Here is a 17,339-nt window from a genome sequence, read left to right on the forward strand (position 1 = left end):
ATAATAAAAAACCTCACGTAAACATACATAGGAAAATAATATGGCAGGAATGCCAATAAGGGTTGTTGAGGATCTTCATCCACTAGCAGAAGAAAATGTTGAGGGAGACAAAGGAATCTCCTGGAGGGTGGGGCGGTTTCAGAACGACAACCAAGAAGGCCTTTTCTTGGGTTTCCACCTGTCTGACCTCATGGTGGAGGCACCTGAAACAAAGCCTCCAAAAATGATGGGTAGGTTCATATAGGAGGTGGTGATCCTTAAGATATTTTAGCCTTAAACTGTATAAGGTTTCAAAGGTCAATACCAGCACCTTGAATTTTGCCCAGAAGCCATTTCATGGAACAAGTCATGGAACAAGACTAGAATGAAAGGGTCACTACAATTCACTCTAGTCAGCATTCTGACTGCAGCATTCTGTACTGACTGTAGATTCTGAGCAGTCTTCAAGAGCAGTTCCATGTTGAGGGTGTTGCAGTAATTTAGATGTTACAAGGGCATTGCACCATAATGGCTAGATCATCCTTGAAGATCTTCAGGTGGCTCACCAGCCAAAGCTGTGAAAGGCATCACTGGTCACAGCTACCATCTGGCTCCAAAAGGAGACCTTGGTCCAGCAGAATCCTTGAACTACAAACTCGTTCCCCAACTAGAACAGAAAGTATCCCTGTTCCGGCTACATCATTTCCCCTATCAGTAGCACCTCTGTTTGGTCTGGATCAGTTTTCAGTTTGTTAGCCCTGATCCATCCCAAAACAGTTGCTTGTTCATTGTGTCCACAGTCTCTCAGTGATCTGCTGGAAGTGCAAGATAGAGCTGAGTGTCTACACATCCACACATTAGCAGCAATTCATCCAGAATGTCTGGATAACCTCTCCCAGTAGCTTTACATACAGGTTGAAAAGCATAGAACAAAATAGCAGCTGGTAGGATCCCTTGAGCTTGAGGCCAAGGGATGGAGCAGTAGTCCCTAATACACACTCTGAAACCTATCTGAGGTAGGACTGAGACTACTTTAGAACAGTGCCTCCTAGTCGCTTCCTGAAAGTGGTCCATCTGTGATAAAGGTATCAAAAACTGCTGATTTTATCTAAGTGCTTAACAAAATGATCACAGCAGGTTGCTGAGTGGTCCAGAACTCAGCAGGCCCCCTCACCCTCCAGAATAGTAAGTGTGCAGTGCTGACAGAGAAATATTGTTTCTTTGCCACCTTCAGTGCCCTGGAGTAGGCTTTAAAATGAGCTCTGGTCCATGCCTTGTCAGATCTGTGCTGAGTCTTTCTCAATATATTAAGGGGCTGCTTGGGCTCTTGAGACCTGAGAAGAGCATGTCAATAGCCCTGGTCATTCCTCATCCTAGAGGTCAGCCAGAGCATTGGCAGGAGTGCCAACCATATCAGCAGAAAAATCCTCTTAACACCATCTGGAAACTCATTGGATCCATCAGGCTTTGGTGACAGATCATCACCTTTGGGGCATTTGGTATCCATATAAATCTAAACTTCAGACAGTAGTAATTTGTTAATGACAAGGAACCAGCCTCTAATCCAGGGGTGTCAAACATGCAATTCAGGGGCCGAATCAGGCCCCCAGAGGGCTCCTATCAGGCCCTCGAGCAACTGACCCCCTTCTCCCTATATTTTGCTTTCTTCTGCATGCAGCTTGCTTTGCAAGGCTTGCTCAGTTACACAGCTACAGACCATTGGTTGAGGCTCCTCCCTTGAGTAGGAAAGGGGGTGGGTGGGAAGGATAGCTTCTTTTGCAGAGTCTTTCATTGCACAACAGAGATACTGAGCCAAGCCTCTCTTACTCCTATTGGCTGAGGCTCCTCCCCCTCCTCATCCCCTGGGGAAGGAATGAGCCAGAGCTTCGTTTGTCCAGTTCCCTGGATCCCATGGGAGAAATACCAAAAAAGCATCTTTAAGACCAATGAGTGCTACTGTTTTAAGCATGTTTTTAGTTTTAAAAAATATATATTTATGTTTGTTTGTGTTCTTTATGAAGTTTATATCTGTTATCTAATCTTAAATAGGTACACACATGACCTGGCCCAATGAGGTCTCATTTATGTCAGATCCGGCCTGCATAACACCACCTCATCAAGACTGGGACCTATTATTATCTGATAAAGGCCTGCATTTGTCAGGGAGACCATGAAATCCTGAGCTACTCCCAGCAATCCCCCAAAATAACCAGCCTAGGTGTCTTTAACATGGTGGAAAGTGCCGTCACATCACAGCTTGACTTACGGTGACCCCATAGGATTTTCAAGGCAAGAGACGTTCAGAAGTGGTTTGCTGTTGCCTGCCTCCATGTCACACCCCTGGAATTCCTTGGAGGTCTCCTGTCCAAATACTAGCTAGGGCTAACCCTGCTTAACTTCCAAGATCTGACAAGATTCGGCTAGCTTGGACTGTCTTCAGCTTACATATAAGCTACATTTATTTTTACTGTTTTACAGATGTAAAACACAGCATTTTCATTAGCATATCTGTTCAGAATATTTGTAAAATTTAAGTTCCGTAGCTTTGTGCAAACAAAATTGCAAATATTGCCAGCGCTAGAGGACAGGAAAGAAAGCTGGACTCCATGCATACAGGAAAACTGAAAATAAAAACTAATTTTTGTAGTAAACAAAAGGAGAACGTGAAGTTTAGAAACAGTTTTCATATGGCACTATATTACAAACTATACCAAATAATCTTAACATGGAAAGAATTAGTTTCATAGTAGTGGATGATCTTGTTATATCATTAATTATGGCAAAATCAGTCACATTTAAACAACTCCTTGAAAATAAGTTGTATATGTCTTCAGTGTACATGACAAATGTTATCTAATGCTGTAGGTTGTTGCACATTTGTTGAATAACAAAGTTGTCATAGTCCTCAGCTCTCACAAACTATTGAGTAAAAAAAAAACTTGTCAAGGAGGGGAAGGGGGGGCAATAAACAGTCTGTTTTCCCCTAATTTTTGTGAGGTGTTTTTATGTGATAAGACTGAGGCACTGTTGCTTTGTAGTATGGTTCAGTCAAGGATTGTGTATTCAACATGTTCTGGATGGGATTACACTTTCCATTGGAGACTCAGTTCATAGCTGAATTAGTTCTGTGCCTTTTGATAGAGGCCCACGTTTTCTTTCTGCCACATAGTGCCTCTGGCCAACTTCAGTTACTGCGCCAGCTGTGGCCTTCCCCTGACAGGCATGGTTGGACTGCATTATCCATGCTCTGGTAGCAGCCGAAAGTAATCAGGCTACTGAAGACTGTTTGACAGCTTCAGTTGGTGTAGAATACAGCTACAATACCTTGCTGGTGTAAGTGAATACATCTGATCCATCCTGGAAAACTTTGTGTGTTACCTGCCAAGCATTAAATGGTTTGGGAACAGGGTACCTAAATGACAGCATTCTCCTGCATGTTAAGGCTGGCCTTAGAGGTGTAGTTTGAGCCCCATAGACTCTTATGTGCTGGAGATGCCCTTTATCCAAGCAGTACATCTAACTCTGACCATCTCTGTGGTCATTTGGTAATCATCCCATCCCACTCCCCCCCCCCCCGGCTGTCCTTTGGCACCAGATCTCTTTTGAGAGGCTTTCTGCTGTGAGTTTTGATGTCTTGGATGTTGTGGAGGGAGGGCATTTATTATTTTACTTTTGTTTACAGGGAATTTTGTTGGTGTTGATTTTACTGTTGGATTTGTTGTATGGATAATTTTATCTTTGATTTGTGACCCATTTTGAATGAAAGTGTGGATTCAGTATTAATTTGCCAGGTCAAGTTGTTGGAGCTTTTTGCTCCCAATGGCAAATAATGTTTTTCCAGAGTTTTATTCTTCTTGTTCTTTTTTTCATTCTTTCCTTGACAGACTCATGTTTTATCTGTTCCTCCAACTGGTGTTTATGATGAAATGGATTGGTTTTATTGTTACTTCTTATTGATGGTTTCTTGTTTATATTTGGCTGTTGAAGTACTGATTATTGTTCAAATTGATTGTTGGAAGTCACCTCAAAAACATATATGCTGGGACTTATAGGGAATAAATATTTTATTTCAGACTTAGAGACCCTTAAACATCTAAACAAAAAAATATATAATATAATAATATTGTATATTATGTATTATATAATAATAGTATAATAATATCATAATTATAGTAAGCGAAAGTGGTTTTTATAAAGCTTAACTTTATGGTCTCTGTTTAAAGCTCTGTCTAAAACCAGGGCTTAATTCATACTGTGAATTCAATACCACATTAAATTCAATGTTTGGTTAATGAACTTCATTTGTTTTGAGAGTATATATATATAAAGTTTTAAAAAATAGGACCCACGGGCACTGTTTAAATGTGAGTCTTATTATGGAGCAGCATTTGTAGAGGGTAACATATTTAATTAGATGTGTAAAATCAATTCTGTTGACTTTCAGCATTTGATGAGGTAGCCTTTAAGGTGCTCTAAGATTCAATTTTGTCTAAATTAGAATAACTGAGCATTTCTACGCAGCTCTACAAAGACTCATGCCACTCTACGTGCTTTTATTTTTATTTTTGGCCATCAAGTCATAGCTGACTTCAGGCAATCCTGTGGGTTTTCAAGGCAAGAGATGTTCAGAGGTGGTGTAGGGCCCCCTATATACCCAAAGGGTACACTGGGAAAAAGACATCCCTCATAATCCTTCACCCCCAATTCTCTTAATGTACAAGTGCCAGCCATATTTGGGTTAGGAGTAAGCCAGAGTGTGGTCTGGAAGTGTACATTATAAACCAAGATGAAGAAGGACCAAACAAAATGGGTCCTAGCAGCAAAGCACACACGTCTGACTTGTTATCTTGGGAGGTGACTGTAGGGTATCTCCAGGCTACAGGTCCCCCCCCCATCTAAAACGAGGTATTTCTAGTTATTGTGGAGCCGGCAGGAAAGGTAAAACTCCTCCTTATCACAAATCCCAAACACCTTTGGGTCCTCCCTTCCTAATCTTGCCCATTTAATTAATAGGCCATCCTCACCACTGAGCAGCCTTTTCTCTCAAGCAATCTTGGATCATCAGCAGACATTAGCATTCTGACCTTCTTGGACAGATGACATCAAGAAACATTTTAACAGTTTCTGCTTACACCCAAAACCCATCTCCTGGCCCTATTCCCTGAGCAAACATAGAACATTACACTTTTGTATCTAGCACCTGGGAAACATTTAACTCAACCTCACTACACAGTGAAAATACTATCAAACTATTGTATAAACCACTTAACACACCCAGCCATACCTCCAGGTTATGTTTTTGCCTATTTAAGGAGACACACTGGACATGCTCTGTGTGTGTTGTCTTGTCCTGTTTCATACTTACACCCCCAAATTCTGTTGGACCATATTCATATCTTCTGCTTCATGGACTTCTAGACGTCTGGATGGTAACTGTATTTCTCCCAAATCCCTGCTGTATCCCTCTCAGCTCTGTATTTTCTGTTACGCTTGTGTGTTTGTTTCCAGTGTGAATCTGTTTTCTGTATGTGGGGATTACTTTATCATTAAGAAGAAGAAGATATTGGATTTATATCCCGCCCTCCACTCCGAAGAGTCTCAGAGCGGCTCACAATCTCCTTTACCTTCCGCCCCCACAACAGACACCCTGTGAGGTGGGTGGGGCTGGAGAGGGCTCTCACAGCAGCTGCCCTTTCAAGGACAACCTCTGCCAGAGCTATGGCTGACCCAAGGCCATGCTAGCAGGTGCAAGTGGAGGAGTGGGGAATCAAACCCGGTTCTCCCAGATAAGAGTCCGCACACTTAACCACTACACCAAACTGGCTCTCCAATAATTACTTTATTATTAACATTATAACCTCCCTTGGTTAAGCAACAATCTGATTAATTCTGAGAGTTCTCTAAGGAACAATCCTGGGTAGACAATTGGTGTAAAGGTCCCCTGTTTCTGCCTCGCACAAGCTACCATATTTTTGGACCATAAGACGCACTCCCCCCCCCCAAAAAAAAAGTGGGAAGAAAAGTGTGTGCGTCTTACGGAGCGAATGTACCTTCCTCGGGGGGGGGGGGGGATCCGTTGCCTCCGCCTCTGATCCCACCGCTTCCCCTGTGCCTGCCTGCCTGGCTCCAGCTTCTTCCAGCAAGCGCTGGGATCGCTCCACGCTGCCCCCACCGCAAACCCAGCGCTTTGCGAGCGCCGGCTGTGGAGGGGGCAGCGTGCTTCCTCCGTGCCTGTCTGCCTGGCTCCAGCTCTGATGCTTACAGCAAGCGCCAGGATCGCTCCCTCCACCCTCCGATCCCAGCACTTGCTGTAAGCATCAGAGCTGGAGCCAGGCAGACAGGCACGGAGGAAGCACGCTGCCCCCTCCACAGCCTGCGCTCGGAAAGCGCTGGGTTTGCGGAGGGGGCGGGTGCTTTCTCCGTGCCTGTCTGCCTGGCTCCAGCTCTGATGCTTAAAGCAAGCGCTGGGATCGGAGGGCAGAGGGAGCGATCCCGGCGCTTGCTTTAAGCGTCAGAGCTGGAGCCAGGCAGACAGGCACGGAGGAAGCACGCTGCCCTCTCCGCAGCCGGTGCTTGCGAAGCGCTGGGTTTGCGGTGGGGGCAGCGTGGAGCGATCCCAGCACTTGCTGGAAGAAGCTGGAGCCAGGCAGGCGCGGGGGAAGCGCCGGGATCGGAGGCGGAGGCAGCGGATCGCCCCCCAGGAGGAAGGTGCGTCCTATGGTCCGGAGCACCTTAGGTTCCGAAAAATACAGTAATATTTCCCCCATATATTAGGAGACATCCCAATTCCCGTAACAGTGGCTTGCCGTTGCCTGGCTCTCTGTCATAACCCTGGAATTCCTTGTTGGTCTCCCATCCAAATACTAATCAAGACTGATCCTGCTTAGCTTCTGAGATCTGAAAAGAGGAGTGTTAGCCTGGGCTATCCAGCTCAGGGCACAATAAATTTGGAGTAATTTTAAACATTGGCCTGAACCCAGAATTGAACTTTTGTGTGGGCAACTATTTTTACCAATAGCCCCCCCCCCCAAAAAAATCCTGTTTTTGGGCTCCCTTGTTCCCTAGGAAGGAGATTTTGGATGGCAGTTTGGGCTGCCGGAGGAAGTGGGAAGTGAGAAAGTTGTTATCTGGGAGCTTAAATTGTTGAGCCCGTAGAAACGTGGATCTCTTTCTTCATGGGAGGTGTGTGATCTGAGGTATATATTTGTGCTTTCCTTTGTGTGGTGTCTGTTGGAATGCAGGAGTTTAGTCCAAGGAAAAGAAACTATAATGAGATGTTGCTGATGCTACCCCTTGTTTTGGGGTTATAACTTGTTGGGAGAGCAGAAGGTGGAGCCTGATTGGATAGTTGCTGATGTACAGCACATCTACCCATCTACTGCGAAAGCTTTGGTAAGAATTTACAGAAGCCAGAGCCCTGATAATCCCTATATTATATCCTGACATAGGTGGGAATAAGCAGACACAGTTGGCTAGTAGGAAAAGAGGAGGGGGCAAAAAGATCACAAGGGGAAAGATTTGATCAGTACACTTGTTGTTCTCAGAAGTGAATTCAAAAGGCAAGGCAGCTCCTAACTGTGTTCTTCAGGTAGAAGTGGGAAAATTCCAGCACTTGAAAATATGCAGTCAGCATATAAGTACTGGTCTGTATCACCCGCTCTGTGCAAGTTTGGAGCTCTTAAGTTTGATGCTAGGTAGTGGTTAAGACTATCGGGCTAGTATCTTGGAGAACTAGGTTCATATCCCCACTTGTGCCAGAGAAGCACTCTGGGTGACCTTGGACCATTCACATGCACTTAACAGGGTTTTTATGAGGACAAAATGGAGGAGAGGAGAATGATGTAAAGCCAGGGATGTCAAACATGCGACCATGGGGCCGAATTAGGCCCCCCGGAGGGCTTCTATCAAGCCCCTGAGCAACTGGCTGTCATCTGTTTCTTCTCTCTCTTGCTTCCTTCTGCTTACTTTGTAAGGCTTGCTGAATCGCACAGTAGCTACAGAGCAAAACCTCAATTTTCTCCATTGGCTGAAGCTCCTCCCTTGAGTAAGGGTGGGGAGGGATAGCTTGCTTTGCCAGGCTCTCTCAATTGCACAGCAGAGCTACTGAGCCCAATCTCTCTTCCTTCTATTGGCTTAAACCCCTCCCCCTCCTGGTCTCCTGGAAGGAAAGAGTCAGAGCTTCCTTTGCTCAGTTCCCTGGATCCCATGGTATATTATGACCCTGGTATTCCTTGGAGGTCTCCCTTCTAAATATTAGCCAGAGTCAACTCTGTTTAGCTTCTGAGATATAATGAGACTTGGCTATAGCCTGGGTTATCCAGGTCAGGGGAGAAATAGTTCTCTGATGCTTCTGACTTTCCATATTTTCACATGACAGTCTCTCTGTGTCTGTTGCCCCCATTAAAATAAGGCCATATAAGCCTTGCTTTACTGCCTCAGATATCTGAGGGTGCAGATATAAATGGTCTGAGGTTGAACAAAGTGAGTCTCAATTCTGAGTGAATGTTTGTGAGATTGTACATAGGCTCTGAGCTTCTGGTGTTTTCTTGATATGGTCATGCCATATTGAAAAAAACTGACTGTTGACATATGAAAGCTAGTCTGTGTATGAAAACCACTGCCTGTGTAATGGCTCCAAATTTTAAGTAGCTTTGTTCGCTTTTGTGTGTTGCACATATAAGCTAGTTGAAAGAGGTTGTTGAATGCAGAATACTATGCAAAACACAACTCCCATGGCAAAGACTAACAGCATTTGTTCCAGCATGAGCTGTGATGAGCTCCCTTCCTCAGATACAATAGGTAGACTTTTGCAGCTTGAGAATGCTGTGCTGGACCTGGAACAAGAGGGAGCATTGCACATTTTACTACGATGCAGTGAGCTGAGCAAAGGGGCTTCTACTAGTCCAGAGAAATTGCTGGCTTCTTTTTCTTCATACAGCTGACATGTTGGCCACGCCACCAGCTGCTGTTCACACTACCCTTTGCCTCAGAAGTTGTGTTTACAGTGAGGACTAGAAAGCACTCTTTGGTTCCAGGAGCTAACTTCACAGTTCATTCAGTCCGTTTCTCTTTCATAAACATATTTTTTTTCCTTTTTTGTTGATTTTGTTTCTTTAATGCACGAGGAAAGGTTTTTTTATGCAGGTTTTCAGCACTGTCTCCCAATACTCCCTCTAAGCTGTGGAGTCTTGTGAACAAAAATTCTGCTTCATGAGCTACTGGCGTTAAAGTTGTGAGCTGCTGCATAAATTAGTTTGCTCTGGGGCCATCTTTCCTGAGCTAAGACAAAAATGTGTGAGCCAGAGGCTAAAAAACTGTGAGCTAGCTCACACTAACTCAGAGGGAACATTGGTGTCTGCATATTTGCTACTTTTTGACCCTGATGTCTGCACTAAGCATCTATCCTTCCTTCTACATCCTTGCTTGCTTCTTCTGCATCTCTTGTTTGCTTCTTAGCCTTCACAGTCATTTTTGCAGTCCTGTTGTCTCATAAGAATGCCATCAGAAAAGTGGTGGATGGAGAAAGAAGAGAGGAAGTCACTCTGGAACCTCAAATGGCTATGTGGCCAGAGCTCTCAATTTTATTAGAATTTAAAATCTAATATGGGAGTTCCGCTCCATGTAGGGGATTGGCTAAGTGTTTTGTTTTCTGGTGAATTTCAGGGCTGTTATGTTTTCATCTGATGTTTCTGTCTTTACAGCTGAAAGGGGATTCAGATTGCTTTACTATTTTTTTGTGTGTGGCCTTGAAGGGTGGAAAGGAGACATATTGCGTATGGAGCAGAGAAATCTGTGTGTCTTTGATCATAAACGTGTCTTTGCTCTACTAGTCTGTTCTTAGTCACCGTAATCACAGAGGGACAGTCTCTGTACCTTAATAGATGCAGACCCTTGCACATACCACCTGAGATCCTTGGAAGGGAGGTAGGGATAGAAATGTGACAGGTTCTGCCATGTCTAAAACAGGAATGCTTACTCCTCAGGGTGAGCATCTGCTCTTCACAGAAGGTTTTTGAGCCCAACATATTTCTTTAAGAACATAAGAACATAAGAGAAGCCATGTTAGATCAGGCCAATGGCCCATCCAGTCCAACATTCTGTGTCACACAGCGGCCATATATATATATATATATATATATATATATATATTTATATATACACACACACACACACACACACTGTGGCTAATAGCCACTGATGGACCTCTGCTCCATATTTTTATCTAACCCCTTCTTGAAGGTGGCTATGATTGTGGACGCCACCACCTCCTGTGGCAGTGAATTCCACATGTTAATCACCCTTTGGGTGAAGAAGTACTTCCTTTTATCCGTTTTAACCTGTCTGCTCAGCAATTTCATCGAATGCCCACGAGTTCTTGTATTGTGAGAAAGGGAGAAAAGTACTTCTTTCTCTACTTTCTCCATCCCATGCATTATCTTGTAAACTTCTATCATGTCACCCCTCAGTCGACGTTTCTCCAAGCTAAAGAGCCCTAAGCGTTTCAACCTTTCTTCATAGGGAAGGTGTTCCAGCCCTTTAATCATTTTAGTTGCCCTTTTCTGAACTTTCTCCAATGCTATAATATCCTTTTTGAGGTGCGGCGACCAGAACTGCACACAGTACTCCAAATGAGACCGCACCATCGATTTATACAGAGGCATTATGATACTGGCTGATTTGTTTTCAATTCCCTTCCTAATAATTCCCAGCATGGCGTTGGCCTTTTTTATTGCAAACGCACACTGTCTTGACATTTTCAGTGAATTATCTACCATGACCCCAAGATCTCTCTCTTGGTCTGTCTCTGCCAGTTCACACCCCATCAACTTGTATTTGTAGCTGGGATTCTTGGCCCCAATGTGCATTACTTTGCACTTGGCCACATTGAACCGCATCTGCCACGTTGACGCCCACTCACCCAGCCTCAACAGATCCCTTTGGAGTTCCTCACAATCCTCTCTGGTTCTCACCACCCTGAACAATTTAGTGTCATCCGCAAATTTGGCCACTTCACTGCTCACTCCCAACTCTAAATCATTTATGAACAAGTTAAAGAGCATGGGACCCAGTACCGAGCCCTGCGGCACCCCACTGCTTACCGTCCTCCACTGCGAAGACTGCCCATTTATACTCACTCTCTGCTTCCTATTACTCAGCCAGTTTTTGATCCACAAGAGGACCTGTCCTTTTACTCCATGACTCTCAAGCTTTCTAAGGAGCCTTTGATGAGGAACTTTATCAAAAGCTTTCTGGAAGTCAAGGTAAACAACATCTATCGGGTCTCCTTTGTCCACATGTTTGTTCACCCCCTCAAAGAAATGTAACAGGTTAGTGAGGCAAGATCTTCCCTTGCAGAACCCATGCTGAGTCTTCCTCAATAACCCGTGTTCATCAATGTGCCTACTCATTCTGTCCTTGATAATGGTTTCTACCAACTTTCCCGGTATTGAAGTCAGACTGACTGGCCTGTAATTTCCCGGATCTCCTCTGGAACCCTTTTTAAAGATGGGGGTGACATTTGCTACCTTCCAGTCCTCAGGAACGGAGGCAGATTTCAATGAAAGATTACAGATTTTTGTTAGAAGATCCACAAGTTCAACTTTGAGTTCTTTCAGAACTCTCGGATGTATGCCATCCGGACCCGGTGACTTATTAGTTTTTAATTTGTCTATCAGTTGTAGGACCTCCTCTTTTGTCACCTCAATCTGACTCAGGTCTTTCAACACCCCTTCCAATATTAGTGGTTCTGGGGCGGGCAAACACTTCTCATCTTCCACGGTGAAGACGGAGGCAAAAAATGCGTTCAGCTTCTCAGCCATTTCCCCATCCTCCTTCAGTAATCCTTTTACCCCATGGTCATCCAAGGGCCCCACTGCTTCCCTGGCTGGTTTCCTACTTCTAATATATTTGAAGAAATTTTTATTGTTGGTCTTTATGTTTTTTGCAATATGCTCCTCATAGTCCCTTTTTGCCTGCCTGATCACAGTCTTGCATTTGATTTGCCACTGCCTGTGTTCCCTTTTATTAATCTCACTTGGACTGGTTTTCCACCGCTTAAAGGAGTCCTTCTTACCTTTTACAGCTTCCATTACTTTGTTTGTTAACCATGCTGGCCTCTTCTTATACCTGTTTGTGCCTTTCCTAACTTGTGGTATGTATTTTATCTGAGCTTCTAGGATTATAGTTTTAAATAGTCTCCAAGCTTCCCCAAGGGTTTTGACCGTATTTACCTTTCGTTTCAGTTTCCTCCTCACATGCCTCCTCATCTCAGAGAATTTACCCCTTTTAAAGTTAAATGTGGTTGTGGCGGTCTTTTTGGGCAACTCCCTATTTATACAAATGGTGAAATCAATAACATTATGGTCACTGTTCCCAAGCGGTGACCATAATGTTATTGATTTCACCATTTGTATAATCCTCTTCATCTAATCCTTTTTAGCATTATACTGTTGGCAGTGTTCTGGGAGACAGTGCTCTTGGAGGGGGGCAATGTCATCTGTGTTAGCCAAACCAAAAACACCAACTGTAGTTTAAATTCTGTGACAATAAACCCAATTGGTGATTAGATCTGGAAAACGCTTGCACATTGAGGAAAATGAAATAATACTTGATCTCTGTCTGTAGATTAGAGATGTAAAATTTCTTGAAATTCAAAAACACGAAGTGGGGGGGGGGTGTTACTGGGGGAAAAATTTTTTGGGACGGCTAGAAATATACACAGTACTTACTGTCCTGTTACTTAAACTAATTTTACTGCTTTAACAACATGAAATGCATCACTTATAACTTACTAGCATGAGATTGCAATATTTGACATTTTTAAGGAATTTAAAAGTTGTTATCCCTTAGGTTTCTATAAGCAAAATTGCTAATATACCCAATGCTCGAGAAAACTACAAGCAGATTCACTCTTTGCTATCTGAGGGCAGACAGTAAGCTACTTGTTACCCAGTCTGTGGATACCTGTCACAATGTTTTGAGGGAGAAGTGAAAAGGTCAACCACAAGGGAAGAGTCAGGTCAGAAAGAACAACGGAAAGAATGCAATGGTTGAGCAGCAATGAAACCCTTGCATGTTCCCCTCATCCTTCTAGGTATAGAAATACATTTCAGAGCTGTATATGTCTGTGGCAAACCCTAAAAGCATTTCATTCTAAAGGGGAAAATCATAGCTTTTTTCTGCCCAATTCCCCCTAAATTCCAATTTTTCCGTTGGAAAAACTGGAAAGGATACTGAGGCAGGGTACATTTTTGGTGGTGTTTTTCTAGGTCTTCACATCTCCACACTTAGATGAGTTTTCTCCCAAAAGCAACAGTGTGGGTGCGGGGAAAAAAGCTGCAGTACTGCAGACCAAACTCACTGCTCATGACTTGAGTTCGATCCCGGCGGAAGTTGGGTTCAGGTAGCTGGCTAAGGGTTGACTCAGCCTTCCATACTTCCGAGGTTGGTAAAATGGGATACCCACCTTGCTGGGAGGAAAGTGTAGATGACTGGGGAAGGTAGTGGCAAACCACCCCGTAAAAAGTCTGCCATGAAAACGTCATGATGTGACGTCACCCCAGAGTTGGAAACGACTGGTGCTTGCACGGGGAGGGTGGGGGGACTACCTTTACCTTTTTAAAGAAAAGTAGCATCATTCATAGGATATGCCAGAGATCAAGTCATATGATCCTTTTGTGGGTCTTCAGTCACCAGTTGAAGGCTGATGAGGGCAACATCCTCAACTGGTCATAACCAGTAGGCGAATAATACAGATGGCGTTCAGTTCCGTTTTCAGAAGTAGCACTCACTTGCCAGCGATCTACCAACTCATGAATGAAAACTACCTTTGGTTGTTTATTTTCAAAAGACTGCAAATATTGTATTAACAAGAAAATTAAATGTAAGTGACATCACAGAGCTCACTTAGCAGAACAGAACTTGGCTGCTGTAGAAATCACACGTCTAGCGGATATTGGTCGCACACGTTTGAGCTCCATCTGGCTGCAGCTTCTTTAATTCACAAAACTTGAGCCTGTGGGCATAAAATTTATGCTTATCCAAGCAAATTTCAGACAGCGTTATTCGCTTATAATAAACATTTGTAAGTTTGTGTTTTGTTCTTTCTCCATTGTAAACATCTTTCCCCCAGTTCTGGGGAAAACGGTTAGCTTTCTTGTCCAATTTTAGTTTTCTCTGTAGGAGAAAGCCATAGGGAATCTGGATAATAAGCTACAATGCATTACTAAAGCAATGAAAGACTTCGACATTCAATGTTGGATTTGTTGTCCTTGAGAAATGTGTCTTGCCCAGTCTGCATCTTCTTGCTGAATTGCTAGCTGTGATACTGATCACTTGTGGATTTGTTTGCTTTGGCACAGAGTGAAGACAGCCCGAGTCCCAAGAGACAGCGCCTTTCTCATTCAGTCTTTGACTACGCGGCGGCCTCACCAGCCCCATCACCACCAATGCGACCATGGGAGATGACATCAAATAGGCAGCCTCCTCCAGCTCGATCAAGCCAACATCACTTCTCAGGGGAACGATGCAACACACCGGCACGCAACAGAAGAAGGCAAGTATTTGAGGATGGTTTGTTAGGCACATCTTCCTGAGCAAAGTTTTGCAGCTACATAATCTGAGAAACTGTCATTTTTCTGAACTTTCAGATGTGTTGTTATAGGAAATAACTGTTGTTGCCGGACATATAGTAGTGTGGTTGTCCCTGTTTTGTGTGTGTGTGTGTTGCTAGTTCATTGGAAGTCCTTGAGGGCTTTTGCCAGGAACGTAGTATCTTATGTCTGACTTTACATTGTAGGCATAACATCAAATGAATTGTTCTCTATTTTGCACAGATACACATGCGGGAAGATAATTTTCCTTTAATACTCATTAAATTTAGCTCTTGGGTTTCCCAGTTAGTTTGGCCTAGGTCTAGGTTTTTTTATTGTTGCTATTTACAGATTTATCCCACATTTCTCAGAGGAACTCAGGGCAGAACAGGCGCAATCCCCCTTCCCTCAATTTGATCTTCTCAATAACTCTTAAGGTCAGCTAGGCCAAAAGATGGGGGGGATTACTCCGGTCCCTCCCATTGAGCTTTGTGGCTGAGATCATCTGCAAGAAAAGCCCCTTAAGGCAAATATGTGTCAGGCTACTCTTAGTGGTGGTCACGTAAATTATTGCTGCTGTTTGCGGGAGTTGAGGAATCATTGTGGCTAAAATTGCGCTGTGCATTAGGGAAACCAGAAGCATATGCAGAATTTTGATAACCTCTGCATTTCTTCTCCTTTTTCGAAATGCAGCATGTTTCTGGCCTCTTTGTGACAGCATGGTTTACCCATACCATTCTGGTTCACATGGCCCTTTAACTGTCCTTGTAGGAGCTCATCATCATAAAATGTATTGCATTCACTCACGGCGTTGGCAAACAGCACCAAGAACAGCATCAACTTCTAGGAGCTCACTCACTTGACAGTCCACGCCTTTAGCATCTGCGCTTTTTGAGCTCCTCAGGATGACTCCCCACATTGCCACGGGTTCAAGTTGCATGATCTTCTTCGTGGTCTCTGTGCTTCACACTCATGGGATGAAGCGCCAGTGCCGATCCCCAATCGGTAACTCCAGAGTCCGGGATTTTTCGCAGCCCGACCCCGGTAGGCATGCATAACAGCCCCACTATGCATGCCCACCCGGTGGGCGCACCTATCCCGCCAATTCCTTCTTTACCGCCGTGTTCGATAGACACGTTCGTCATCACTCCGGTCGGTAGTTACTTACCTTTTTTGCTTCTCCGGGTTTCTCTTTGTTTTCTTCATTTCTTGTTATTGGAAAAAAAAGAGAGAGAGACTGTTAGTTTAGTTGTTGCAACCCTTCGGGGTTCCCCCCCTTCCTCCCACCACTCCTTGTCTATGGAAAGGCATTGGGGGTTTTTCAAATGGTGCCTGAAGTGCGGGAGCAAGATTCCTCCTCCCGATGGACGTTCTCTTTGTTTGCTGTGCCTTGGGGAAGGTCACCGGGTGGAATCCTGTCATCACTGCTTGAAATTTTCTAAGCAGACGAGAAAAAACTGAGTTGCAAGGCTTTCAGCGGTGCTGTTAAAATCGGCTCTCGCACCACAGATGTCGACATCGGTGTCGACCAGCACTTTGATGGCCACCCCGGCATTGACATCAGTTCCGGCCTCTTTATCAAGCCAACTGACTCAACTACTCCAGGGAGCCGACCGCCCCCACAAGCATGCAGGCTCAGCATCCCAGTCAGAACCATCGACTCTGGCCAAGAAGGCCAGAGGGGTCCGGGACTCTCGCTCCGCTGAGCCCAGGAAACATAAGGGGAAGAAGAGGCACCAAGATCGGCAGACCCCTTCTCCGCCACCGAAGGACCCGGCGATCGTTTTGGGGGAGCCTCCAGAAAAAATCCTTGCTTCACTGATTCGACTGAAGAGCCCCTCGGGTCCGACGGATGTTCCGCACACCTCCCTTTCTGGCTCTGACCAGGAGGTTGACCCTACAAAACGGTCGGCAGACTCGAAGGAGGGCGGCAATCCTAGTTCGGCATCGGACTTAGAAGTTTCGCAGCCGAGGGACCGCTCGACACCAAAGATGCAGCTAATGCTCTAGCCTGAGAGGTTTGGGGAGACTTCGGACCCTTTTTGACGTCCACATCCTCTGCCCAACTGGGACCCACGACCATGGGCTTATCCGTTTGGGGGCTATCCCTGTCATTCACCATACCCTTGGTACCCTCCTCAGAACCCAGACTGGGATCAGCGTTCTGAGGCCTCGCACCACTCCAGAGTCTTGGCACATTCTCCACCGGGTTGACGGGATTCATTGATACCGACTTTGACCCTGAAGTTAGGAAGCCAACACGTTCCAGTGTTCCCAACGTCAAGCAAACCTCAACTAGGATTATCATAGATGCCCCAGGCTTACCATCTGTGGAAAGCACCTCTTCCTCTCCATCAATTGATGACGATGAGGAGGACAAGTCGGGTCATCAGCAAGAAGGGTTGTCACCGGAATCCAGGATAGCTGAGGATCTTCCAAGCTCTCCTTCCGAGGATTTGAAATCCTATGGGGAGCTAATTAAAAGAATGGCGAACTACTTGTCTCTGCCAGTGTCCCAGCCTCAACAGGTCATTGACGACACAGTCTTTGACATTATGCAGAAGGAGACTTCGACAGCTGTAGCCCTTCACATTACTAAGGTCATCTTGCAAGCCATTAAAGATCCTTGGTCCAAGCCTGCCTCAACCCCCGTCTCTTCCAAACGTATGGATCATATGTACAGAATCCAGGAATAGGGAGCAGTTTCTTTTTAACCATCCACACCCCAGGTCTGTGGTGGTGTCGTCCTCGAACTACTCAGCCTGCATG

At 44.8% G+C, this 17,339-nt stretch overlaps 1 protein-coding gene across 1 annotated transcript in view; it reads left to right on the top strand.

Moving 5' to 3' along the window:
• Positions 1-17,339, top strand: part of RNF38 (ring finger protein 38) — a 128,014-nt gene that overhangs the window by 80,159 nt on the left and 30,516 nt on the right. The window contains exon 3 of the mRNA XM_060237030.1: positions 14,340-14,533. Within this exon, the coding sequence (XP_060093013.1) occupies positions 14,340-14,533 (194 nt within the window). The remainder of the gene's footprint in view (positions 1-14,339; positions 14,534-17,339) is intronic.

This window comes from Heteronotia binoei, chromosome 4 (genome assembly GCF_032191835.1).
Source record: "Heteronotia binoei isolate CCM8104 ecotype False Entrance Well chromosome 4, APGP_CSIRO_Hbin_v1, whole genome shotgun sequence".
NCBI classification, from domain to species: domain Eukaryota; kingdom Metazoa; phylum Chordata; class Lepidosauria; order Squamata; family Gekkonidae; genus Heteronotia; species Heteronotia binoei.